General features: G+C 40.2%; 1 protein-coding gene and 1 non-coding gene across 2 annotated transcripts; one reads left to right on the top strand and one right to left on the bottom strand.

Moving 5' to 3' along the window:
* Positions 1–364: 364 nt before the first annotated feature.
* Positions 365–12,010, top strand: LOC128662319 (transcription factor HES-7). Its single transcript, XM_053716124.1, has 4 exons — positions 365–409; positions 3,565–3,660; positions 7,018–7,105; positions 10,069–12,010. The coding sequence occupies exons 1-4, from the start codon at positions 368–370 to the stop codon at positions 10,488–10,490; spliced, it is 648 nt and encodes a 215-aa protein (XP_053572099.1). The 5' UTR covers positions 365–367; the 3' UTR covers positions 10,491–12,010.
* A 15,169-nt stretch (positions 12,011–27,179) lies between these two features.
* On the bottom strand, positions 27,180–27,265 carry TRNAR-UCU (transfer RNA arginine (anticodon UCU)). Its single transcript is given in 2 exon segments — positions 27,180–27,215; positions 27,229–27,265. It is a non-coding gene; the product is annotated as a tRNA-Arg (tRNA).
* Between the last annotated feature and the right edge of the window lie 585 nt (positions 27,266–27,850).

Genomic DNA, 27,850 nt, shown 5'->3' with positions numbered 1-27,850 from the left:
AAATATATTTGCAATAATCATCTATTTAATAAAACGCCCAATTATCACCTTTTCACCATTGTTTGTGTAGATTCATTTTACTTGATGACTTTTGTTTTCTTTCACTGATATTTCTTTAGCTTTTGTCTATATCTGTACTCCCTTATCAGCTAGGCACACTTTCACCCCCCATTTCCACATGTTCACACAGCAGTGTTAAAAAGCCTGCTCCATAAGGCCAAGTGGGAGTTCACACTTTAGGAAAGTCTGGCTATTGGAAGCCACTAAGGCTTTTGATGTGAGGTGACAAAGTAGGGTGGGCTTGGGCACAGGGTATATTTAGGCTCCAGTTCCCTGGGAAAGGGAATTACTTGGATAACTTGAAGCCATGCCTTACCTGGAAACTGTGGATTCTTTGCTATCACGAAAGGTAAGATTTTACTATAGCCTTGTAGAGACTCATCTGAAATAACTGATACAGTCTGGAGCTTGATCTGCATCGATATAAAACTATAATAGTAGTTGTACATTTTATGATATTTTTTTTTACCTTAATATAAACCTTGCTGGTTGGATTTTTTTTTGTTTAAAAATATTTTATGGCATGTTGCGTAAAACCCATCACATATATATCCGTACTAATGTTTTATTCCAAATATGTTATAGAATAAATGCATACAAATATCTTACACAGGCAAATGGTACAGACCGTTTCTATTGCTTGAATTCAGACTTCTAGATCAGTACTTCAATTAGGAACCTTTAGTGGTTCCGCGGTTGTTGTAGCTCTGTGCTTTTTTTATTTCTATTTTACACTTCCTCTAACTTTTCTTTTAATATCACTTTTTTTCATCCTCTCTCCTTTGTTCATATATAGCTCTCTCACTAATAGGCCTAGTTTACATTCAGGTGGTAAAGTTTCGAAACTAGTAACATAAAAATTCTTCATAGACTTTAATGGAGATACAATATCTTTACTACCAGTTTTCAAACCTATCCACCTCAATGGAGACTAGGCATCTAGGCCTACACTTGGCTACTTATCTTTCTTCTATCCAACCAACCTCTTCATATTTTAGCTCTATGTTTTAATTTAGGATATGTATAAGGAAATACCTTTCGTTTTATTTTACCCCTTATGTATAATGCACGAATCCTCTCCACTCTTTAGCCTCTCAGGCTTCTCTAGTTTATATTTACTGATTATCTAAAGAAGAAATCTTTTTTTTTTTAAAGCAATTGTATAGAATAAGATGAGATGAAAAGTTTGGGAAGGCAAATTTCTGATTTGCCCAATACATTATTAGTTTTATTGCTGGTGGTTGTGATTTTCTTCTTTTTAATATAGAATAATGTACTGGCTATATATGGATTCTATGTTTGTGTACATAACTTTTAGAAGGTATCTCCAGGCTAATGAATATGCCTCGGGAAATGGCCATTTATAAGAGCTAGCAGACTTGATGGAAGTCAGCAAAACACATTTTTCATAGAGCTGCAGCTAATGCAAATGTATTCTTCTCATGCAAGTTTAAAACATATAGTTAGGTAACTCCTTTTCACTTTATTTAGCTTTTGTTAAATGTATTTCCACTTTTATCTACATCAGTTTATTAGGAGAGTCTATGGATACTATGTTTCACATAGTTCTATTAGTTTTAAACATATAAGCAGACCTGAAAATATTAGGTCATTTACTTATCAAATTAAAAATGTGCTTGTCCACTTGTAGACATTTGTATAATCTCTGGCTTGTCCTCTGTCATTTTGTTAAAGCAATTTCATAATCAAATTGTATATTAGGTCAGTTATCGTTTTAGTAGTGTAATATATCTGCAGGCATCAACGTGTGATATACAATGATCTACTTTTAGTAGGTGGTTGTTTAGCTTGACTTTAAAATGGTAACACTTTTAGCATATTTTATTCCCTATGGCAGAATCTAGCATTTGTAATTATCAGCCTTTTTTATATCGGTTTAATTACCAGACCATTCCTATACAATGTTACAAATTGAAGAAACTGCTACTGCACAGTTTGTAGAAGTGAAACTTGTAACTGCATTTATGACCCTTCTTGACATACTGAACTGATTCATTTTTTTTCCATCAACCACTGCAATAGCATTAGTTATTAACTATTAGCATGTTTACCTATTAACCCCTGCAATAGCATTACTTATTAACTATTAGCCTGTTTACCTATTAACCCCTGCAATAGCATTACTTATTAACTATTAGCCTGTTTACCTATTAACCCCTGCAATGGCATTACTTCTTAACTATTAGCATGTTTACCTATTAGCCCCTGCAATGGCATTAGTTATTAACTACTAGTCTGTTTACCTATTAACCCCTGCAGTGGCATTAGTTATTAACTATTAGTCTGTTTACCTATTAGCCCCTGCAATGGCATTAGTTATTAACTACTAGTCTGTTTACCTATTAACCCCTGCAATGGCATTAGTTATTAACTATTAGCCTGTTTACATATTAACCCCTGCAATGGCATTAGTTATTAACTACTAGTCTGTTTACCTATTAACCCCTGCAATGGCATTAGTTATTAACTATTAGACATATTAACCCATGCAATAGCATTAGTTATTAACAATTAGCTTGTTTACCTATTAACCCCTGCAATGGCATTAGTTATTAACTTTTAGACCTATTAATCGCTGCAATAGCATTAGTTATTAACTATTAGACCTATTAACCCCTGCAATGGCATTAGTTATTAACTATTAGACCTATTAACCGCTGCAATAGCATTAGTTATTAACTATTAGACCTATTAACCACTGCAATAGCATTAGTTATTAACTATTAGCCTGTTTACCTATTAACCCCTGCAATGGCATTAGTTATTAACTATTAGCCTGTTTACCTATTAACCCCTGCAATGTCATTAGTTATTAACTATTAGACCTGTTAACCCCTGCAATAGCATTAATTATTAACTATTAGACATATTAATCCCTGCAATGGCATTAGTTATTAACTATTAGACATATTAATCCCTGCAATAGCATTAGTTATGAACTATTAGCCTGTTTACCTATTAACCCCTGCAATGTCAATATTAGTCTCCCTGCAACTATGTAAACCTCTCTTTCTCCCTTACCCATCACTAAAATTATATTCACTACATTAATCTTTCCTTATGGCTAATTATATATATTTCTCCTGTGTAGTCTCTTATGGCCTGTTCTCAGCATTCAGCAAAGGGCACACAGTTATTTGAGGTAATATGGAGTTTTTGTGTAATGAATAAACAAAAACATAAAATAATTGGGTGTAAGACAACTGAGGGCATGAAAGTATTCACATGGCACAATACTAGTGGTTAAACAAAACTGAAACAAGTCAGGAAGGGGTTCACTTCACAGGTTTGCATGCAGTCCGGTTACTTGCAACATTGCATAACCATTGTGTTAAGAGTGGCAGCACTAAGAATTAAAGCTTGACCTTTGTGTTTTATTCATTTATTGGACTTAGAACAAAGTGACACAAATGACATGTTCTAATTAATTATTAAAGGTTGCCCTGTTTTTTATGTCCCTTTCTTTACTTCTTGTGTTTCCAGATCTTAAAACCAGTGGTGGAAAAGCAGAGGCGAGATCGGATCAATCGCAGCCTGGAAGAAATGAGGATTTTATTGCTTAGGCTTACTGGCAATCAGGTCAGTACCGCAGCATAGGTTAAAGCAACATGAAACCCAACATTTACTTTCTTAAAGGGACAGTTTACACCAATTTCCATATAACTGCATGTAATAGACATTGCTATAAAGCAGAATATACACAGATGCTGATTTAAAAATCTTTTTCAAAACTTACTTAGAAGCCCCCAGTTTAGCACTGTTGATGAGGTTAGGCTGGGACACCAACTGAAAGGGACTGGGAAAACACGAGGAGCAGACCCCCCCCCCTGCATATGAAAACACTGCATATACTAACAGGAAGCAGCAGGAATCTGTAGACATCAGTATACATCTAAAACTGTGGGGCTTGGTTAGGAGTCTGAAAATCAGCACACTGTTATTAAAAATAAGCAAAACTATACATTTTAACAAAAGCAATCCCAAATGGGCTATATAAATGGATCAGTCTCCCTTTAATGCAGACAGAGCATATACATTTAAAGAACCTTTCAATTTACGTCTATTATCAAATGTGCTTCTCTTTGTATCTTTTGTTGAAGGAGCAGCAACGCATTACTGTGAGCTAGCACAGTATCCGGTGAGCTAATGTAAAGAGGAAAAACAAACAAACTAAACAATGGGTTATAGTTAAAGGGAGATTGTACACTATCTTTGCATAAATAAATGTTCTGTAGATGATCTATTTATATAGCCCATCTGGGTGTGTTTTTGTAAAAATTTAGTTTTGCTAATTTTTTAAATAACATTGTGCTGATTTTCAGACTCCTAACCAAGCCCCAAAGTTTTAGATGTATACTGATGTATACAAGCGTCAGACTGCTTCTGTTTGTATAAAGGGTCTTTTTATATGCAGGGGAGAGGGGACGTTCTGCTATCAGCCCCTTTCAGTGGGTGTCACAGGCTAATCTCACCAACAGTGCTAAACTGGGAGCTTCTAAGTACATTTTTAAATGGTTTTATTACTGGATTTTTAGATCAGTATCTGTGCATATTCTTCTTTATTGTAGTTTCTATTACATGCGGTTATATGAAAATTGGGGTATCCTGCCCCTTTATTAAAAATCATTGCAATATGTATTATTCATCACTTTAAAAGGATTTGACCGTTTATTACTTTTTAAACTTTATTTGTGCAGTCTCCATTACTTTCTGTCACAGCCCAACAAGGAGGCAGGGACCTCTGCAGGAAGGAAAATTAGCATTTTTGTTTTTTGATGTGTTGCTAGGAGCTAGCTGCAATTCGTTTACTGCCCATTTTCTGTATAGGTCTTTTGTTGTAAAAATCATGTGACCGTGTAACCTTGGTTCTGTAATGGTTGCTCTCTTATATAGCTATGGGCAGTTATACACTGAGAAGTGCTCAGTTAGCAAGAAAACAAGTAAGTTGTTTGCTGCTTTTTTACACACTGTTTCTTTTGTTTACTTCAATTTAACATATTTCTTTCTACTAAAGTAGCACTATTTAATATTTCTTTAATACAAATTTATTTAAAAAAATATTGTAGCTGAAGTTACCCATTAAACTATGAAATTTATTTGTAACTAATTCATGAAGGCCATGTATGACTGCAAAAAAAGTATTTAGATGTTAACAAAATGTTCATTATACAATTATTTAGTACAAATAGTTTACACATTGACCTTGTGTATTTTTCTGTATATGTGTAAAACCCCCAATTAAAGGGACAGTAAAGTCAAAATTAAAGGGACATTATAAACCAATTTTCATATAACTGTACTACTATAAAGGAGAAAAGGCCCATATACTGATATAAAAATCCAGTATAAAACCTTTTAAAAACTTACTTAGAAGTTCCCAATTTAGCACTTTTGATGAGGTTAGGCTGGGACACTGGTTGAAAGAGGCTGAGAAAGCTGGAAGCGAAGACACCTCCTCCCTCCATTGCATATGAAAAGACCAATAGGCAAACAAGAGCAAGCAGGAATCTGTAGACATCAGTACACATCTAAAACTTGGTTTAGGGCTTGGTTAGGAGTCTGAAAATCAGCACAATGTTATTAAAAAATAAGCAAAACTATACATTTTTAAAAAAACATCCCAAGATGGGCTATATAAATGGATAATTTACAAAATATTTAGGCAAAGAAAATCTAGTCTACAATGTCCTTTTGGGTTTATATAGACTTTGCCATTTTAAACAACTATTGAATTTGCTATCCTTTGAATAGTTAGGAAGGTTTATAGGAGCTCATGATTGTGAAAATCTCTTTAACACTCTGGCAGCAGTGTTTAAAACAATGATTGTTATAATCTTATACAATGTTGCAAACATTGCTGCTATAGCATTTTAAAGACACATGCATGCTCTTGGTTTCCTCTTACACCACCTATAGTCTTCAACATAAGATATCTAGAAAACAAAGCAAAGTTGAAAAAAGTAAAATAGAATGTTGATTAAAATTGTTTGCTCTTTCGAGAATATGGAAAGTTAAAATTTGACTTTATTGTCCCTTTAAAACAACAAGACTTATATTTTTTGCATGTTTACCTGATCTTATAGTGTTAGAAAAAAACAAATGTTATAGTTATTATAAGGAAGGCTTAAATAATCAAATTGTTATGCTTCTAATGTATTGAGATGCATATAAAAGGCAAAAATAAAGTTTAATTATACACTTTCACGTGCATACTTTAATGCAGGCATCATCAAACATGGCCCTCCAGAGGTTTTGGAACTACATTTCCCATGATGCTCAGCCAGCTGATGGGCTGAGCATCATGGGAAATGTAGTTCCAAAACCTCTGGAGGGCCAAGTTTGAGGAGGTCTGCTTTAATGCAAAAGGGGTCTTTTAAGGTGTTGGTGTAGATCTGTGTAGTTGTTGTTTTTTTTATTACTTATGTAATTTTTTTTTCGGGAGCTGTACATGCTGAGTTCTTTAACCGATATGGAACCCCAAATGTTTCTTTCATGATTCAGATAGAGCATGCTATTTTAAACAACTTTCCAAATTACTTCTGTTATAAATTTTTCTTCATTCATAATAAGGATGGTTGTATGCTTAGGAGCTGTCTTATTCCTGGAGAACTATATGGCAGCAGCTTTGCAAGAATGTTATCCATTAGCAAGAGCACTAGAGGGTAGCACTATTTCCTGCCATGAAGTGCTCCAGATTCCTACCTAGGTATCTCTTCAACAATCATTTAAAATGGGAGCTAAGCAAATTTGATAAGATAAATAAATTGGAAACATTTTTAAAATGGAATTCTCTGTCTGAATCACAAAATAAAATGTAGTGTTTCATTTCCCTTTAATGAGGATTTATTGTATTGTAGGCTGTTTTGAGTCTGCTATACATTGTCTTTGTGTGTTTCTCTGTATTCCGTTCTTTAATATTTGTCTTTTTGGCTTTAGAAACTTCGAAATCCTAAAATGGAAAAAGCAGAAATTTTGGAATTGGCTGTTATCTACATCAGGAATCTCACGCAAACAAAAAAGCATGGTATTAATCTTATTTATACACTAATGCAGAAATTTAAATTTAGTAATTTTTATGTGTGTATGTCTGTGTAAATTTATATATATATACCATTTTGTGTAAAATATGTTATTATTTAAGAAAAAGTAGGATATATATATATATATATATATATATATATATATATACACACACATATCATCCTATATAACTTCTTTTGACAGATGTTTTACATTTGTATGAAAATCTCTAGTCTCTGTTAATTCAATGGAATACATATGGACATGAGGATATGGAATAAATGTTACATAAAGTGTTTAATTAAACTGATCAAGTTTGAGGGAATAATATATTATTATTAGATCATTGTTTTAGCTTTTTCATTATGAATCACCCTATAGGCAAAATAAATATAATGCTCAATGGCAAATCTTTTTTTTTTTTTTTTGGTACCATAGGATTCTAATAAAAGATCAATATTGATGAGTAGATATGCAAGGGCAATTAACCAACCTTCAATTATGAATGTGTATGACTGTTGCCTGGGGAATATGACCAATCATATGGGTGCATTTCATTTAACCCCTTAAGGACCACAGCACTTTTCCAGTTATTGACTGGTTGGGACCAGGACTATTTTTACATTTCTGCTGTGTTTTTCTTTAGCTATAATTTTCCTCTTACTCATTTACTGTACCCACACATATTATATACTGTTTTTCTCGCCATTAAATGGACTTTCGAAAGATACCACTATTTTCATCATATCTTATAATTTACTATATTTTTTTAATAAAATATGATGAAAAAATGAAAAAAACACACACTTTTTCTAACCCCCAAAATCTGTTACACATCTACATCCACCATAAAACAACCATACTAAATAGTTTCTAAATTTTTTCCTGAGTTTAGAAATACCCAATGATTACATGTTCTTTGCAAGTTATAGGGCAATAAGTACAAGTAGCACTTTGCTATTTCCAAACCATTTTTTTTCTTCAAAATTAGCGATAGTTACATTGCAACACTGATATCTGTCAGGAATCCCTGAATATCCCTTGACATGTATATATATTTTTTTAGAAGACAACCCAAAGTATTAATCTAGGCCCATTTTGGCATATTTCATGCCAGCATTTCACCGCCAAATGCGATCAAATAAAAAAAATTGTTCACTTTTTCACAAACTTTTTCACAAACTTTAGGTTTCTCACTGAAATTATTTACAAACAGCTTGTGCAATTATGGCACAAATGGTCGTAAATGCTTCTCTGGGATCCCCTTTGTACAGAAATAGCAGGCTTATATGGCTTTGGTGTTGCTTTTTTGTAACTAGAAGGCCGCTAAATGCAGCTGCGTACCACACTTGTATTATGCCCAGCAGTGAAGGGGTTAATTAGGTAGCTTGTAGGGAGCTTGCAAGGTTAATCTTACCTTTAGTGTAGAGATCAGCCTCCCACCTGACACATCCCACCCCCTGTTCCCTCCCAAACTGCTCCCTCCCCCCCACCCCACAATTGTCCTCACCATCAAAGTCTGCCAGTACTAAAATAAAAGTTTTTTTTAAAAACAAAAACATTTTCTGCTGTGTAGGATCCCCCCCCTTTAGCCCCCAACCTCCCTGATCCCCCCCAAACAGCTCTTTAACCCTCCCCCTCTACCTTATTGTGTGCCATCTTGGGTATTGGCAGCTGTCTGCCAGTACCCAGTTTGCCATAAAATATTGTATTTTTTTAATTTTTAAATATTTTTCTGTAGTGTAGCTGCCCCCCCCCCCCCCTCAATAACCAACCCTCCACCCCCTCCCAGGTCCCTTAGATAAAAATTCCCCCCTCTCTCCCACCTTATCTAAGCACATTGTGCCATACTGTAGCTTTCCCACCCGCTCCCGCCTCCGTGCATGTGCCTGCCCCGTGTGCGTGCGCCCGTGCACGCTCCCGGCACTCCCGCACGTGATCCCGCCTCCCTCTGATGCACATCCCCCCATCGATGGCCATCCACCCGCCTCCCTACAACAGCTCCCACCCACCAACAATCGTGACCATCGATGGCTGATGCAGAGAGGGCCACAGAGTGGCTCTCTGCATCGGATGGCTAAAAAATGTTATTACAGGATGCCTCAATATCGAGACATCATTGCAATTAACATGAAAGCGCCTGGAAGCGATCAGGATCACTTCCACCGCTTGAAAACACTAACGACGTACAGGGTACGTCCTTAATCGCTAACAACCCTTTTTTTAGACCTGAGTGAGAAAAGTAGCGTTCCACAAGCATTTATTAGTTTTGATAAAGTAATATGCGTATTGGAGACCTGCAGAAGCTTTCCCTTCAGCACAGCTGGATTGTTTTTTTGTTTTTTTTTAAGTAATTTAACCAATATGTGGTTGAGTTTTTGTTTGTGTGAGTTTATTTAAATGACAGGTACTAAAAATGTAAATAGGTGATAAGATAGTATGTTATAAATACTTATAATGTTTTCCTTCAGGATAAATTTAAGCCTAAAGGTATTAGCAGATTAGATGTACATATCTGCTGTTAATATGCTGATATAAAATAGTTTATACTGTAAAAATGTGAATGTTGATGTTTGTTTGATAACTGTAATATTCAGTACACTATTTCCTCTGCTTTAAGAGATGTCCCCATAAGTGATGGGTAGGTTCTAATTTCTTAAAGACACATTGAATCTTTTTGACTGGATTTCCATGTGAAATAAAGAAGATTTCAAAATGTATGTGTTGTTCTCATTCCTACCAATTGAGCAGAATTTCTATGCCTTCTGCATTAGCAGAACATTCCTAAACCCTAAAAATGTTGTGTTGCCCCAAGTCAATGACTGTGTTAATATTTTGTGTCTAAGAAATAATTAAAATGTCCCACCTCTTAGTCTGGAATCCTCCCTTGCAACAGTCCTCCTTGTCACTTGCCATATTAACAATACGTCACTCTTTCTAACAAGTTTTCATTCCTTTATCCCACAGATAAGAATATATGGGTGTCTCCAGAAGAGAAATTTTACATCTCAGGTTTTAGAGACTGTCTCCACCGTGCAGAAGACTTCATGGGTGATATCAGCCCAAATACACGGACTCAATTTTTGGAAAAACTACATTCCCACCTTGAACACACAATACGCTTCCCAAAACAGCTTAACCTTTGCAGGCATCAGGGTCCAGAAGAAGACTTCTCATTATCTGCAAATGATCTAAATGTATCAATAGACTCTCCTAATTCCAGGGATGAGCTCAGATCCTGTTCACCCTCCTCACTCCAAAGCTCTTTGCTCTATAGCTCTGACACTGGGAGCCCTCCTGGATGGTTTGCATCCACTCCCCAAAACAATGATGGGATTCATAGGGACCAGGACAATACCCAGACATCAGTATGGAGACCCTGGCCTTAATATTACCTTCATATAATAATTATCATGCCTCTTAAAGGGACATTAAACACTTTGAGATAGTAATATAAAATGATAAATCATATATATAAAAAAATCCTCTGCAATATACTTTCATTATTTATTTTGTCCCCTTTTCCTGTAATTCCATTCTGAAATTGTGAGCTTTTTAGTTCCTGTTAGAAATGGAAGTGCACAACACAGTTTTATTCCACACAGTCATTGACTGCACACTCTAGTAAACTATTTATAACTGTCGCTAATTGGTCTCAACATGGCGGCTCCCTGTGTTTTAATGACAATACAACTTTACACTTATTTTGTCAATATTTAAACAGTTAATGCAACTTTAAAAAAGACATCAACGTGTTATTCTCAGACTAATATTTTCTTTGAATGCATCATTATATCTAGCATTTATTTAGTGTTTAATGTCCCTTTAATGTGTGCATATATCTACCAAATTGAATATTTGTTACAATTTGTGAGTGCAAAACATAACTGTATATCTTTGTAAATATAATTTATGTACATGTTCTTATTTATCTATTTACAGTATCTGTATATGAGTCTGTATGTTGTGCATATATTTTAACTTAATAAATCTTTCAGGTGGTTTTCTATACATTTTGAGCTTAAAGGGAATTTAAACCCAAAAATTGTCTTTCATAATTCAGATATAGAATACAATTTTAAACAACATTACCATTTACTTCTATTTTCTAATGTGCTTTATTCTTTATATATTCTTTGTTAAAGAAATAGCAATGCACATGGATAAGCCAATCACATGAGGCATCTATGTGCAGACACAAATCAGCAGCTACTGAGCCTATCTAGATATGCTTTTCAGGAAAAGAATATCAAGAGAATGAAGCAAATTAGATAATAGAAGTAAATCAGAAAGTTGTTTAAAATGGTATTCTCTAGCTGAATCATGAAAGAAAATTTTGGGGTTTAATGTCCCTTTAAAGGGACAGTCAACTCCAAAATGTTTATTGTTTAAAAAGATAGATAATCCCTTTATTACTCATTCCCCAGGTTTGCAAAGCCAACATGGTTACTTTAATATACATGTAACCTCTATGATTACCTTGGATCCAAGCCTCTTTTTGACAGTCCCCTGATCACATGACTATTTATTTATTATCTATTGACTTGCATTTTAATCAAATTAGTGCAGTGTCATCCACAACCCATGGTCGTAAGCACAATGTTATCTATATGGCCCACATGAACTAGCAGTCTCCTGTTGTGAATAGCTAATAAAAAAGCATGTGATTAAGAGGCTGTCGGTAGTGGCTTAAAACAGCCATACATTTTGAGGTTTAAATGTTATAAAGTATATTAATATAACAATGTTGGTTGTGCAAAGCTGGGGAATGGATAGTAAAGGCGTTGTCTATCTTTTTAAACAATAGCAATTTTGGTGTTGACTGTCCACTTAAAGTTGTTTATTTTGCTGTACTACAACATCTGTGTACATTAAAGACTTTTATTTTTCAATAAATGTTTCAATTTTTCCTATGATGTCTTATTTAGTATTTATAAAACATATATCCCCTGCTGTTTCTTACAATATATCTACACAAATTAAAGTGTTGCATCTTCATGAAGTTTGTTTCAATATAAAAGAAAAATATTTTGAGCATTAGCTGTGCACTTGCCTGCATATCCTTTTAAACACTCTAGAAAATAATTTTCACATAGGCAAAAGTTAAATAAAGAGACAACACCCAAAAGTAAACTGGAGCCAATTTTTTTTTTTTTTTAAATTGTCTCTGAATCATGAAATATTTTTTGTTGTTGTTTAATATCCCTTTAATTAATGGTTAAAGGGATATGAAACCCAATTTTTTTCTTTCATGATTCAGATAGATAATACAAATTTCTAATTTACTTCTATTCTTTAATTTGTTTCAGGCTCTTGGTATCATTTGTTGAAGGAGCAGCAATGCACTAATGGTTTCTAACTGAACTCATGGGTGAGCCAATCCCAATCGATAAATATAATGCAGCTACCAATCAACAGCTAGATCCTAGGTTCTCTGCTGCTCCTGAGCTTTGCTAGAAAAAGCTTTCAGCAAAGGATAACAAGAGAAGGAAGCAAATTAAATAATAGAAGTAAATTGGAAAGTTGTTTTAAATTGAATTCTCTATCTGAATCATTAAAGAAAAATTTGGGGTTTCATGTCCCTTTAAGATATGGATTTCTTTTAAAGAGCTTTAAGGGAACAATCTAGTGTGAGAAAAAAAATCTGTACATTTTCTTTTTTTTAACTACTTAACCTTTTCCCTGTGTTTAACCTTTACACAGGCACACCTTTCCTAAGAAGGACATTGCTGGATATTTCCAGATATATACATATAAAGCTCTTGTCTGGGTTTATATACATTTTACCCCTTTGCATGGTATAAAAATGGCTTCAATTAAAAAAATAAAAATAAATATTTATATTATATTGCCCTTTAAAGGTACATAAAACCCATTTTTTTCATGATTCAGATAAAGCATACACCTTTAAGTAGCCTTTTATTGCTTCTATTATCTAATTTTCTTTTTATCCTTTGTTGAAAAGCAGGAAGATAAGTTAAGGCGTGTGTAGCATTATATTGCATCAGTTCTCTATTTCCTGTCATGTAAGGCTTCAGAGAAGCGCACGCTACCTATCTTGATACTTTTAACAAAGAATAACATGAGAACAAACCAAATTTGATAATAGAAGTAAATTGGAAAGTTTGAGTTTCATGTCCTTTTAAGCATTTTAAACACTTCAATGCCCCTTTAAAATGGTGCAACAGTAAACTATATTGTCACTAGAGGGCAGTAAAGCATGAACTATAGCTAAAAACTTGTGACCTAAAGCAATCTTTTTACATTAAGTAATTGTGTATGTATGCACAGTATATAGCAACAATTTAGTACTGTATTACAAAAGGCCTTCAATACAAAAATACTCGAAAACTCTATGATTATGCTAAACATATATCCCTTAAAGGGATATGTAACACCAAACATTTTCTTTTGTGATTCAGACAGAGCATACCATTTAAAATAAAAGTATTTCACAGCCAAATCAAACAAAATAAATAGTGTATATTCTGAACATTTTAACAATTAAACATTGCATATTAAAAATACAAACTCCTAGTGTTTCATTTAATTTTAAAGGGAACATACTTGATATAAACACATAGCAAGAGAATATTGTGTTACAAAAACCTTGCTATTGTTGTGTAAAGTGATACAGTAGCAAGATTTGTTCAAAAAGTGGTGTACTTAGGACCGGTGTTCTAAATTTTGCTCGATCAGCTCTTGGAGGTGTGTTACTGCAAATCCCCTCAGTGCGCATGCGCTTCATCAAGTCAATGTATCAAACAGATATACAATGCACTGTAATTCCCCCATCTTCACTATCTTTTTTGCCTCTGCCTGGGGGGTTCAGGGGGTGGATGCCAGAGAATCAGTGGGGCGCCCCCCTTGAACTCCCCAGGCAGATAGGGTAATTACAGTGGCCATTGTACCGTTGTAAAGATTAGCTACTGTGGTGGAGCGTAGGTATTCTTAAGGGGCAAGGATTCTTATGGGGTCCAGAAAAATTATAGAACACTGGGGACCAGAAGCCATTACTGAACCTAATGTGTCGAAGGACCAGCAAATATTCGGTGGTATCTGCAATAGCACTTCTTTTAGAAGTACATTTTTTATAATTTTTAGTGTGTATGGCAAAAAATAATTTTCTTGAAAGGTAAAGAAATAAGAGTGCCAAAAGAGAGATAAACTAGTCCTTCTGTTTCTCTGTCTATCCCCTCCACATATAGATACAAAGTTGTTAGAGCAAATAAGTGAGAAGCAGCGCTAAAAAGCTCAGACTCAAAACAAAATATCAATTGATTAAAAAACAATGTTATTTATTTCCTTATCTTATATATAAAAAATACTCTTATACCACAATAAAAATATTATTGCAAGGGACGTGTACTTTTGCTTAAAATTATGCGGAGGCGCTATTCAATAAAATCATTAAAGGGACACTGAACCCAATTTTTTTCTTTCGCGATTCAGATAAAGCATGCAATTTTAAGCAACTTTCTAATTTACTCCTATTATCAAATTTTCTTAATTCTCTTGGTATCTTTATTTGAAAAGCAAGAATGTTAGTTTAGATGCCGGCCCATTTTTGGTGAACAACCTGGGTTGTTCTTGCTGATTGGTGGATAAATTCACCCACCAATAAACAAGTGCTGTCCAGGGTTCTTAACCAAAAATTGGCTGGCTCCTTAGCTTAGATTTCTTCTTTTTAAAATAAAGATAGCAAGAGAACGAAGAACATTTTATAATAGGAGTAAATTAGAAAGTTGCTTAAAACTGCATGCTCTATCTGAATCACAAAAGAAAAAAAATTGGGTTCAGTGTCCCTTTAAGAACAATAAATGGCAAAATTCAAATTAGCCACTCTCATAAGAGAACATGCAGTGCAGTCCCTATTTATGAAGCAGCGGTCATCAGACTGCTGCTTCCCTAACTCTTCTCTACCTCTAAGGTGGAGAATTTCAATTATTATTATTATTTTTAATTTATAAAGCCCCAATATATTCTGCAGCGCTGTCCATGGGTACACAGATAAAAGTATAGTACAATACAATATAAAAGACACCAAAGTTTAACAAACAAATACAGGGGGAATTGAGGGCCCTATTCCGTGGGAGCATACAATCTAGATGGGTAGGAGGGTGAAAAACAGGAGGTGGTACTGCAAAGGTGAGAATGATGTCAGTGTGGAGTTAGATGAGGGCAGCTTTTAGGGAAGTGCAATTCATTTGTTACTGATTTGGAGATAGGCTTCCCTGAACAAAAAGGTCTTTAGGGAGCGTTTAAAGGAGGAAAGGTTAGGGGAAAGTCTGACAGCTTGAGGAAGTGCGTTCCAGATGGTTGGTGCCGCACAAGTGAAGTCCTGTAGTCTAGCATGGGAGGAGGGGATGGTAGAAGATGCAAGGAGCAGGTCATTGTTGGATCTTATAGGGCAGGCTGGAGTATATTTGTTGATGAGTGAGGACAGGTGGGGGGGGTGCGTTGTTAAGGGCTTTGTAGTTCAACCAAACGAAAACCGGGTGAGTAAAACAATCTGGAAATTTATTGCTTCAATTTTAAGGGCTTTGTAGGTCAGGGTTAGAATTTTGTTTAAAATTAGAATTTTATTCTGCTGTGAATGGGAAGCCAGTAAAGGGACTCCCAGAGAGGTGCAGCAGATACAGAGCGTCAGGAGTGGTGGATTAGCCTAGCAGAGGCATTTAGGATGGATTGAAGAGCAGAGAGAGGGAGGCCAGGGAGACACATTTTGGAGATATTGAATAGGTGGTTGCGACAGGATGAAGAGAGCAATTGGATGGGGGGTATGAAGGATAGATTGGAGTCAAGTGTAACTCCTAGGCAGTGGACTTGGGGTGATGGGGAGATAGTGGTGTCACCAACAGTGATTGAAAAGTTAGAAACCAGGGTAGAATTAGAGGTGGGGATTAGAAGGAGCTCAGTCTTGGACATGTTGATTTTTAGGTGGTGAGAGGCCATCCAAGAAGAAATGCCAGATAAGCAGACACTGATGTGAGAAAGGACAGAAGGAGAGAGTGCAGGGGTGGATAAGTAGATCTGAGTATCATCAGCATAGAGGTGATAGTTGAAGCCATAGCTACTAAGTTAACCCAGTGAGGAAGTATAAATCGAAAAGAGTAGAGGACCCAGAACAGAGCCTTGAGGTACTCCAACAGACAGAGGCAATGGATAGGAGGAGTCTCCAGCAAAGGAGACAGAAAAGGACCTATTAGAGAGATCAGAGTGGATCCAGGAGAGGGCAGTGTTACGGTTGCCTCCAGGCTGGCTGGAAGTTGGACCGTAGAAAAGGATGCTCCTAGCGCTCACCAAAGGAGCAGCAGCACCGTAGTCACTCTAACTGCTGCGTAGCCACCATAAGTAACGCAGACTCTATGAACCACCGCTGCTGGGCTGGTATCTCGCCATCTGCTCTGCGCCCTGGACCTACGACCAGGCTCCAGTAGGTGAACCTCTTCCTTCTGTAGCAATCCCCGTAGCTAAGGGAGTATGAAAAGCATAGCAATCCCTGTAGTGATTATAGCTGAAGCTGTCCCCTACAAACATGAGTCAAAGCTGCAAGTTAGAGGGTCAAAAATAGGTCTCATGTGCTGGAGCACACAGACTGCTTTTATTCAGGTTACATGCAAACAGGACACTCTCAGGGGGAGGCATAAAATCCCCCATCACACATTTGATATTAGATAGAGAGACACTCCCTTTGACAGGCCACAACATTTACTTCAGCAGATAACATTACACACAATAAAACAATGCAGTCCACCTTATCAATACTAGTCTGATTAGACAATGGGAAAGTTGATCACTAAACCTAATTAGAGCTAATCCCAGCAGACTTGTATTTAGAATAGGTTTCTTGAAGCTGAACAAAATTTAACTCTTAATGGCACACAATGAAACTGAACCAAGTGGGAGAAAGCCAGGGACAAGTCATTTCACAGGTCTGGGGACATAGTCTTAAAGGGGCATTGTTCACCAAAGTCACAATATGTCCCCAGACGGTTCCCAAAGGGCCACACACACCCAACAAAAGTCAATATACTCTCAGGGGCACAATCTTCCAGGGGCCATAGTCATGAGGAAGGAGGCTGGCAAATAGGCTTCTCCAAAATCCAGGGAAGCAGGGCAACCTTCCATTTAAAGGGCCAGTCACAAATAGCAGTTTGTAACATATCTCCCCTTTTGGAGGGAGACTAACAAGGCACCTGACCTTCTGTCGGTCAGTGCCTAAGTTAGTCTCGCAACCCACCCACAAATAAACACTAGCAGCAAAGCAGCCCCCCCACAACAAGTAGCACTGGCCTGTAGGTTCCAGGTTATAGGATGAAAGTGTAGCATCCTCTGCCTTCCTGGCGCAGCTGGGCAAATAGCTGATGGTACTTGGGGGGCAGAGGCCAGCGGCACTCTGCCCTGGTGCCAGCGCTTCTGCTGGGGTGAGGGGTTTGCAGGCCAGTCCTGTAACAAGGGGGTCTGTAGGGCAGAGGCCAGCAGCGCTCTGTCCTGATGCCAGCTCTTCTGCTGGGGGAATTGGGGCATAGTCCTGCCAGGTGGCAAAGGGAACGTGGGGGTCAGTGGGGGTTAACATCTCCACTGTTAACCCTGGGCCCAAGTTAGGAGTTAGCTGGGGAGGGGGAGATTGGCTTACCTCCTCCTCCTGATACTCCGGCGGCCGCTGGGAAGGGAGGTCGATGCTCTCCTCTTCCTGTGGAACATGCTGCGGCTGGGGAGAGAGACCGGTTGTCTCCTCTCCCTGGAAGGCACACTCCGGCTGGGGAGGGAGGTCGATGCTCTCCCCTCCCTGTAGCTGGGTCTGTCGCTGGGGATCTGGGCCACCTGCCCAGCATCCCTGTAGGGCCGGTAGAGAGACTGCGGTCCCATCTCCACCTGCCTGCTGGGGGTCCTCCCAGGACCAGTCTATGAGGCCTGCTGCCTCTGGTATCTCTGGTTGGGGTTGGGGAAGGAGACCGGTTGTCTCTTCCCTCTGCACAGTATACTGCCGCTGGGGAGGGAGGTCGCTGCTCTCCTCTCCCTGTGGAACATGCTGCGGCTGGGGAGAGAGACCAGGTGTCCATACCCTCAAACTCCACAGTTGGCGCTCAAAGGCTCGTGCCGCTTTGTTCTCCGTATCCAATTCCCGGATGATGCGACTGACTACATCCTGCGCAGGGTCTGGACCATATCGGACTAGCCGCCTCTTTACCTCTGGAACGAAATCCGCGCCCTCATAGCGACGGATCCGGTTGAGGTGCTCTTCACATGGTTCTGACCAGTATCTTGTCAGCTCCATGCTGCTGTAGGTAGGGACGCTGCGCAGTGGCTAGCGTTGCCCTCAATTACTCTCCTACGATACCAGTGCTGTTGTGGTGCTGCTCCTTGCGCTAGGACGCCAATCCCACCGCTGCCGCCAAATGTTACGGTTGCCTCCAGGCTGGCTGGAAGTTGGACCGTAGAAAAGGATGCTCCTAGCGCTCCCCAAAGGAGCAGCAGCACCGTGGACACTATAACTGCTGCGTAGCCACCATAAGTAACGCAGACTCTATGAACCACCGCTGCTGGGCTGGTATCTCGCCGTCTGCTCTGCGCCCTGGACCTACGACCAGGCTCCAGTAGGTGAACCTCTTCCTTCTGTAGCAATCCCCGTAGCTAAGGGAGTATGAAAAGCATAGCAATCCCTGTAGTGATTATAGCTGAAGCTGTCCCCTACAAACATGAGTCAAAGCTGCAAGTTAGAGGGTCAAAAATAGGTCTCATGTGCTGGAGCACACAGACTGCTTTTATTCAGGTTACATGCAAACAGGACACTCTCAGGGGGAGGCATAAAATCCCCCATCACACATTTGATATTAGATAGAGAGACACTCCCTTTGACAGGCCACAACATTTACTTCAGCAGATAACATTACACACAATAAAACAATGCAGTCCACCTTATCAATACTAGTCTGATTAGACAATGGGAAAGTTGATCACTAAACCTAATTAGAGCTAATCCCAGCAGACTTGTATTTAGAATAGGTTTCTTGAAGCTGAACAAAATTTAACTCTTAATGGCACACAATGAAACTGAACCAAGTGGGAGAAAGCCAGGGACAAGTCATTTCACAGGTCTGGGGACATAGTCTTAAAGGGGCATTGTTCACCAAAGTCACAATATGTCCCCAGACGGTTCCCAAAGGGCCACACACACCCAACAAAAGTCAATATACTCTCAGGGGCACAATCTTCCAGGGGCCATAGTCATGAGGAAGGAGGCTGGCAAATAGGCTTCTCCAAAATCCAGGGAAGCAGGGCAACCTTCCATTTAAAGGGCCAGTCACAAATAGCAGTTTGTAACATATCTCCCCTTTTGGAGGGAGACTAACAAGGCACCTGACCTTCTGTCGGTCAGTGCCTAAGTTAGTCTCGCAACCCACCCACAAATAAACACTAGCAGCAAAGCAGCCCCCCCACAACAAGTAGCACTGGCCTGTAGGTTCCAGGTTATAGGATGAAAGTGTAGCATCCTCTGCCTTCCTGGCGCAGCTGGGCAAATAGCTGATGGTACTTGGGGGGCAGAGGCCAGCGGCACTCTGCCCTGGTGCCAGCGCTTCTGCTGGGGTGAGGGGTTTGCAGGCCAGTCCTGTAACAAGGGGGTCTGTAGGGCAGAGGCCAGCAGCGCTCTGTCCTGATGCCAGCTCTTCTGCTGGGGGAATTGGGGCATAGTCCTGCCAGGTGGCAAAGGGAACGTGGGGGTCAGTGGGGGTTAACATCTCCACTGTTAACCCTGGGCCCAAGTTAGGAGTTAGCTGGGGAGGGGGAGATTGGCTTACCTCCTCCTCCTGATACTCCGGCGGCCGCTGGGAAGGGAGGTCGATGCTCTCCTCTTCCTGTGGAACATGCTGTGGCTGGGGAGAGAGACCGGTTGTCTCCTCTCCCTGGAAGGCACACTCCGGCTGGGGAGGGAGGTCGATGCTCTCCCCTCCCTGTAGCTGGGTCTGTCGCTGGGGATCTGGGCCACCTGCCCAGCATCCCTGTAGGGCCGGTAGAGAGACTGCGGTCCCATCTCCACCTGCCTGCTGGGGGTCCTCCCAGGACCAGTCTATGAGGCCTGCTGCCTCTGGTATCTCTGGTTGGGGTTGGGGAAGGAGACCGGTTGTCTCTTCCCTCTGCACAGTATACTGCCGCTGGGGAGGGAGGTCGCTGCTCTCCTCTCCCTGTGGAACATGCTGCGGCTGGGGAGAGAGACCAGGTGTCCATACCCTCAAACTCCACAGTTGGCGCTCAAAGGCTCGTGCCGCTTTGTTCTCCGTATCCAATTCCCGGATGATGCGACTGACTACATCCTGCGCAGGGTCTGGACCATATCGGACTAGCCGCCTCTTTACCTCTGGAACGAAATCCGCGCCCTCATAGCGACGGATCCGGTTGAGGTGCTCTTCACATGGTTCTGACCAGTATCTTGTCAGCTCCATGCTGCTGTAGGTAGGGACGCTGCGCAGTGGCTAGCGTTGCCCTCAATTACTCTCCTACGATACCAGTGCTGTTGTGGTGCTGCTCCTTGCGCTAGGACGCCAATCCCACCGCTGCCGCCAAATGTTACGGTTGCCTCCAGGCTGGCTGGAAGTTGGACCGTAGAAAAGGATGCTCCTAGCGCTCCCCAAAGGAGCAGCAGCACCGTGGACACTATAACTGCTGCGTAGCCACCATAAGTAACGCAGACTCTATGAACCACCGCTGCTGGGCTGGTATCTCGCCGTCTGCTCTGCGCCCTGGACCTACGACCAGGCTCCAGTAGGTGAACCTCTTCCTTCTGTAGCAATCCCCGTAGCTAAGGGAGTATGAAAAGCATAGCAATCCCTGTAGTGATTATAGCTGAAGCTGTCCCCTACAAACATGAGTCAAAGCTGCAAGTTAGAGGGTCAAAAATAGGTCTCATGTGTTGGAGCACACAGCCTGCTTTTATTCAGGTTACATGCAAACAGGACACTCTCAGGGGGAGGCATAAAATCCCCCATCACACATTTGATATTAGATAGAGAGACACTCCCTTTGACAGGCCACAACATTTACTTCAGCAGATAACATTACACACAATAAAACAATGCAGTCCACCTTATCAATACTAGTCTGATTAGACAATGGGAAAGTTGATCACTAAACCTAATTAGAGCTAATCCCAGCAGACTTGTATTTAGAATAGGTTTCTTGAAGCTGAACAAAATTTAACTCTTAATGGCACACAATGAAACTGAACCAAGTGGGAGAAAGCCAGGGACAAGTCATTTCACAGGTCTGGGGACATAGTCTTAAAGGGGCATTGTTCACCAAAGTCACAATATGTCCCCAGACGGTTCCCAAAGGGCCACACACACCCAACAAAAGTCAATATACTCTCAGGGGCACAATCTTCCAGGGGCCAAAGTCATGAGAAAGGAGGCTGGCAAATAGGCTTCTCCAAAATCCAGGGAAGCAGGGCAACCTTCCATTTAAAGGGCCAGTCACAAATAGCAGTTTGTAACAGGCAGTGTCAGAGAGCTCAAGAGAGCTGAGAGTCTGTAGGAGAAGGGGATGGTCAACGGTCTCAAAGGCAGCAAACAGGTCATGTAAGATATGTATTGAGTAGTGGCCGTTGTTTTTAGCAGAAAGAAGATAGTTAGTAACCTTGGTGATGGCAGTCTCAGTTGAGTGTTGGGGATGGAAGCCAGATTGCAAGGGGTCAAGCAATGAGTTGGAGGGCAAGAAGTGGGTTAGGCAATCGAAAACTAGTTTTTCCAGGTCTTTTGAAGTTAGCGGAAGCAGTGATATGGGGCGGTAGTTTTAAGGAGAATTGGGGTCGAGGGAGGTTTTTTTGAGGATGGGGGTGACCTTTGCATGTTTGAAGGAAAATGGGAATGAACCGGTAGTAAGGGATAGGTTGAATATGTAAGTAAGAGCTGGAGTTAGAGTAGAAGACAGAGAAGGTATTAGATGTGAAGGGATAGGGTCAAGTGGGCAGGTAGTGAGGTGTGAGGAAGACAATAGGGAACTCACTTCATTCTCAGTGGTTGAGGGGAAGGTGCTGAGAGTGGTGGAGGTGGTAGCCGGGGGCGGAGATGGAAGGTTGCAGTCTTGTGTTGGGATATTACTTTGGATAATAAGTGTTTTGTTGAAAAAGTAGTCTGCCAGGTCTTGAGCACTAAATGCAGATGAAGGGGGTGGTGTAGGTGGATAGAGGAGAGAGTTGAAAATGGAGAAGAGACGTTTAGGGTTGGAGGAGTGAGTAGATATAAGAGAAGAGAAGTAGGTTTGCTTGGCTAAGTGAAGGGCAGAGGAGTAAGAATAAAGAATGAACTTATAGTGGAGGAAATCTGGTTCAGGGCGGGATTTCCTCCAGGAACGTTCATCAGCACAGGAGCATTTTTGCAGGTAGCGTGTTTGCTTAGAGTTCCAGGGTTGGAGCTGACGACGTGGGGTTTTGCATATTTGGGGAGGAGCAAAAGTGTCAAGTGCAGAGAAGAGAGTATTGTTATAGTGGGTTGTAGCAAGGTCAGGGCAGGATATCGTGGAAGTGTGGGGGAGTCGTTTTTGAATAAGTTTGGAAAGTTGGAGAGGATCCACAGTGTGCATATTTCTACAGGTGCGGGGGCAAGGGGGAGAAGTAGGTTTAGCCTGTATGTTAAGATTAAAGGTGAGCAGATAGTGGTCTGAGATGGGAAATGGGCGACAGGTGACGTCAGAGAGAGAGCAGAGGTAAGAGAATACTAGATCAAGAGAGTGTCCATTGCGGTGAGAATGGAATAGGGTGTATTGTGAGAGACCAAAAGAGTTTGTGAGTGAGAGAAGCTTAGAGGCAGCAGGGGCAGGTGGGTTATCAATGGGGATGTTGAAGTCCCCTAGGATTAGAGCAGGTGTATTTGCAGTGAGAAAGTGAGAAAGCCAGGCAGCAAAGTTATCAAAGAATTTGGAGGTTTGTCCAGGGGGGCGATAGATAACTGCCACCTTGAGGGAGAGGGGGGAAAACAGGTGGATGCAGTGAACTTCAAAGGAGGAAAAGGAGAGAGATGGATGAGGATGCAGGTGCTGATAGGAGCAGGAAGGGGAGAGTAAAATGCCAACACTGCCACCATGTCTCTCACCTGGCCTAGGTATGTGGCTAAAGTGGAGACCACCGTGCGTGAGAGCAGCAATGGAAGCAGTGTCAGAAGATGATAACCAGGTTTCAGTAATTGCTAGAAAATTGAAGGCATTAGAAACAAACAGGTCGTGAACAGTTGTAAGTTTGTTACAGACAGAGCGAGCATTCCAAAGAGCACAAGAAAAGAGAAGGGCTAAGCGCTGTGGGTTAATAGAGATGGGATTGTTAGGATTGCGTGACCTAGAGTTTTTGCAGTGGGGGACTGAGTGAGGGTGTAAACGTGTGGTGATTGCTGCAGGGCCAGGGTTAGGAGAGATGTCATCAGCAGCAAGCAGTAGTAGGAGTGTGAGTGACAGAAGGTGAGAGTGAGACTTGTAGAAGCAGGTATGATTAGACACAGGAGAGTTAGATGGGGAAGTATTTCTAAGGAGACAGAGTAGTTCATGAGAGGACAGCATAGGGGATGAGACAAGGGAGGGTGAGATATGGATAGTGTGGGGGTTACTGTTGCTACAAGGAAGTGCAGTGAGTTTTAGGAAAAGGGCAGACAGAAATAGCAGAAAAGACATGGAGAGCATTGTGCAGGTGTATAGTTAGTAAGTTTTACCTGTTAGTGGGACTTGTCCATCCGGGGGAGACCGGGGAGATTGGCAGCTCCTGCCTGCGCGTGATTAACTGTGCACGGGCAGGGTGCGGCATTGCAGATGAGCACAAAATAGTGCTCATGTGCAATGTTAAATTACGCCAGGGGAATTGAGTCCGCCAGAGGCGAGCTGCGGCTGACAGGGGCGCATATGTACTCCTGTGTCCGCAGTAGCTTGATAAATCGACCCTATATTCTCTATGGACCCATCATGCTTCCTATATACCAAAATTTGAGTTCAGATCAGAGGCATAACCCCTGAATATTCTTCATACCCGATATATGCCCAAATTACATTTTAGATCGTGCACATCGCCCCTTTAGCCCCCAGCATCCTCTTACTCTACTCAGTCAGTCAGGCCAAGGAGTCTAAGACACACAGGTAGATGTACTGGCTCCTTTAAAAAAAAAAACAATCTAAACAATGCAACCCAGTTCTGCAATATATGCTTCTTACAACACCCACAATGCACACTTTTGCTTACACATACACACACAGGAACAAACACACACTCTTTCTCACATTCACAAATAAACACACTCTTTCTCTCACACAAACTCACACTTTTCTGACACACAAATGAACAAACTCACACTCTGCTACACACGACACAAACAAATGAACACTCACATTCTGATACACACAAACAAATTCTAACTCTTTCTGACACATGCACAAACACACTCTTGCTCACACATATACACACTCTTGCTCCCACACATGAAAATAACACACACTCTTGCTCACACTCACACACACACAGGAACAAACACACACTCTTGCTCATACACAAACAGGAACAAACACACACACTTGCTCATTTACTCACACGCATACATACACAGGAACAAACTTACACACTTGCTTATAGTGACACACACATACGTATAAAACCCTCTTTAACATAAATATAGAAACTTTGACACTTACATGCCAGTTGCTGATATTCTACCTCCTACAGCAAAACTCTAGGGGCTGGACTTCATTTTGAGCATTAGCTTGGCTCCCACACCCGTTCTGCACCTCCATTTCCCTCAGTAGCATTTAGACTAGGCGCTAGCGACAAATTGAACCCATTATCCGATTTGTTGTGCATCCGGTGACCTCACTGAGACACGGAACAATCAGATCATGCAATAACGGACAAGGACATATACGCTCCAAAGAGTTCTGTTCTAATCAGTGCCCTGGGCACCAAACCGCCTCTGGGAACCTAACCATGGGTCCCACATCATGCTTTTAATGGTTCTCGGACAGACCGGACTGTTATTCGACTGACATTTGTCTGTCAGATTATTATCCGTCGCACACGCATCCTGTCAGAGAATCTTTAAAAGCACGTTGTGGAGGGTAGGACCCATGGTTAGGTTCACAAGTCAGGGTTCCAGCACTAGCAAACCTCCTGAATAATCTACACCCTCAGCGTAAACAGATAACAACGGACTAAGTTAAACAGAGAGAAAATAGGGCACTTACAATTACTCCATCGGTCAAATCGATAATCTTCACTGTTCCACTTTCGCGGCTAGCGGCTAAGCGCTGTCTCCACAGTGTGGTTCCCTGTCTCTCCACAACACAAAATGGCTATAGCTGGGCATGTTTCTGTGTTTTACTGTTTATTGTATGCTGGCGCCCACGTTATTTGGAATAAATAGTGCTTTAGATTAAGCCGGTCTGGTTTTCCTTTTTGCTGTTTGTCTTACAAGAGAGTGCCAGACTTTTTATCTTTTTTCATATATATATATCATATCATATTGAATTTCTCAAGCCCTGTCTTATATCTAAGTATCAGCACTCACTCAAGTCACTCTCAGACATCCCAACCTGCAAAAACTCATTTCAGGGAGTTGGCTTTACCCGCTACTGCTCCACCCCCAATCCCCCCCCCCCAGTTATATATTGGGCACCTTGAAACCCTAAATAAGATAGGGACTTATCATTAAAGTATCTTCCCACTAAGTCACATTAAAAAAAGTAGCTTTATTGCACAACCATATACAACAAACCTATTTTCTAGTTATCGTACGCTTGTTGAATGCTCAAATCTTTTAGAATACAAAGTTTAATAAGTGGGGGCTTTTTGGTTACTGGTGCATGCTTTGAGGGTTCTATAATGTCCCAGCAACTAAAGGCATTCCTTAACCTTTTAACGCCGTTATGCCGTTCTATTCCGTCATATTTACACTGGGCTTTAAAGCCGTTATGACGGAATAGAACGTCATAACAAACGGCTGTCCTGAAGCCTTCTGTGCTTCAAGGACTTGATCGCGGTCTGGAGGGCGTTCCTAGGGTTGTAGGGACGCCCCCCAGATGCGATCCAATAATTGAAATCTCGCGATCGTATGCACGATCGCGTAGTTTCAATTTGTCTACATCGGAACAGGTGTTCCGATGTAGACACTTTAACCCTGTCATGAAAGGGTTAAAGAAACACTTTTCCAGATTTGGGCCACAATGGATCATGGCACTTGGAGTTTCAGGGAGATTGCAGTCCATTTCCTGGCATCAGGGAGCCGCTATTACAATCAGGGAGACTCCCTGAACTTCAGGGAGAGTTGGGATGTCTGCACTCTTTTGACATCAATGAGCTACTATGTTTAAAACGATGTGCAGCTCATGTGTACAACAAACAACTCTGCCTGCTTCACATTTTGCCACTAATATTATTATGCTTAGGGCAGTTTTTTTTACCCCCTCTGTAAACATTTCTTTGAACGCCCACTCTATGCACATAAGAAATCCCACAAAAATACCAAAAAAATAAACGAAAGTTGCAAGATTAATTTGCTATTAAATATGTTGATATTAAATACTTGTCTTTGAGGACAATTTTTGCTACATTCTGCACATTTTACAAGAATTAGGTTTTCCTGGCTTGTGTGTATCAGTTTGCAAAGGGAACAGCATATATCATTCCATTGAAGCGTGTATTTATTCATACGACAAGCTGCAGAGGCCCCACTTTAGTGAAAGTTATCAACTGTTCTTAAACCATTTATTTATTGAAATAGCCATTAAACTGTCACGGTTATTTGGTTTTACATGGACAATCCTGCACAGAGATACCAAAAAGAGAAGACACTGAAATTTGCCGTGTATATTTCTAAAAACAGGAAGCCAAGCACATACAGTAGAAGGGTTATGAAACACCCATCCAAGGGACGAGATAATTGATGTATAACATTTGTAGAGCATTTTACCGTAAAGTGTGTGTTCCAAAAGCTTATAAAAATTTAGAATGAACATAATTTGAAGATTGCAAAATGCAAAGCATAAAAAGTAAAGTTTATGTATGTATTCAACTACTTGTTGATAACAGAAAGAAAAAGCTGAGATGACAAAAAAAGCGACTCTGGTGGGACTCGAACCCACAACCTTTGAATGTCTTCAACCTTCTAGAAGTCCAATGCGCTATCCATTGCGCCACAGAGCCTGACCTGAGATTTAAAGATGTTTTGAGTCTATATAAAGTGTCTTCAAACTTTCTTTAAATGTCTTTCTTCAAAATCACGTTTGTTGTTTTCCATAACGTTCTTTCGTATTTTACCCAAGTTATTTTTCACTTTTTATTTCGGGTAAAACTTGTATGTACAAAAAAATGGTGTTTAAAGTTTTAGTAAAGGTAATAAAAAAGAGCAGTGATGACGACAAGGAGGGCGGAGAAAAAGAGGGTGGTACAAAGTGTCTGAGTTGGAAAGTTATTGAAGCCTATTTGTAAGTTTGGATGATTACTGGAAAAAGTAAAAAGAAAGTGAAGGAATTAAGACTGCAGAAAATAATAGTAAATATGATATAAATTGTAACTAGAGTGAAAATGAAACAAAGTTCTGAGTCGTAAATTAATGCACATTGGAGTGAAAATGCATAGAAGAGTTAGGAGAATAAAGTGAGTAAAAGGCGCTGGGAGAAAGATTCTGGTATCCTAGTGTAACTGAATAATTAATTGCAAGGTAATGTGGATACAAACGTGAGAAAGCTCATTAAATAAAAAAATAAAAAAGAGAAATTGAATTAGTTA

The sequence above is a fragment of the Bombina bombina genome, chromosome 6 (assembly GCF_027579735.1).
Source record: "Bombina bombina isolate aBomBom1 chromosome 6, aBomBom1.pri, whole genome shotgun sequence".
Classification (NCBI taxonomy): Eukaryota; Metazoa; Chordata; class Amphibia; order Anura; family Bombinatoridae; genus Bombina; species Bombina bombina.
Note: the sequence above shows the minus strand (reverse complement) of the source record. Positions and strands in the feature narration are given on the sequence as shown.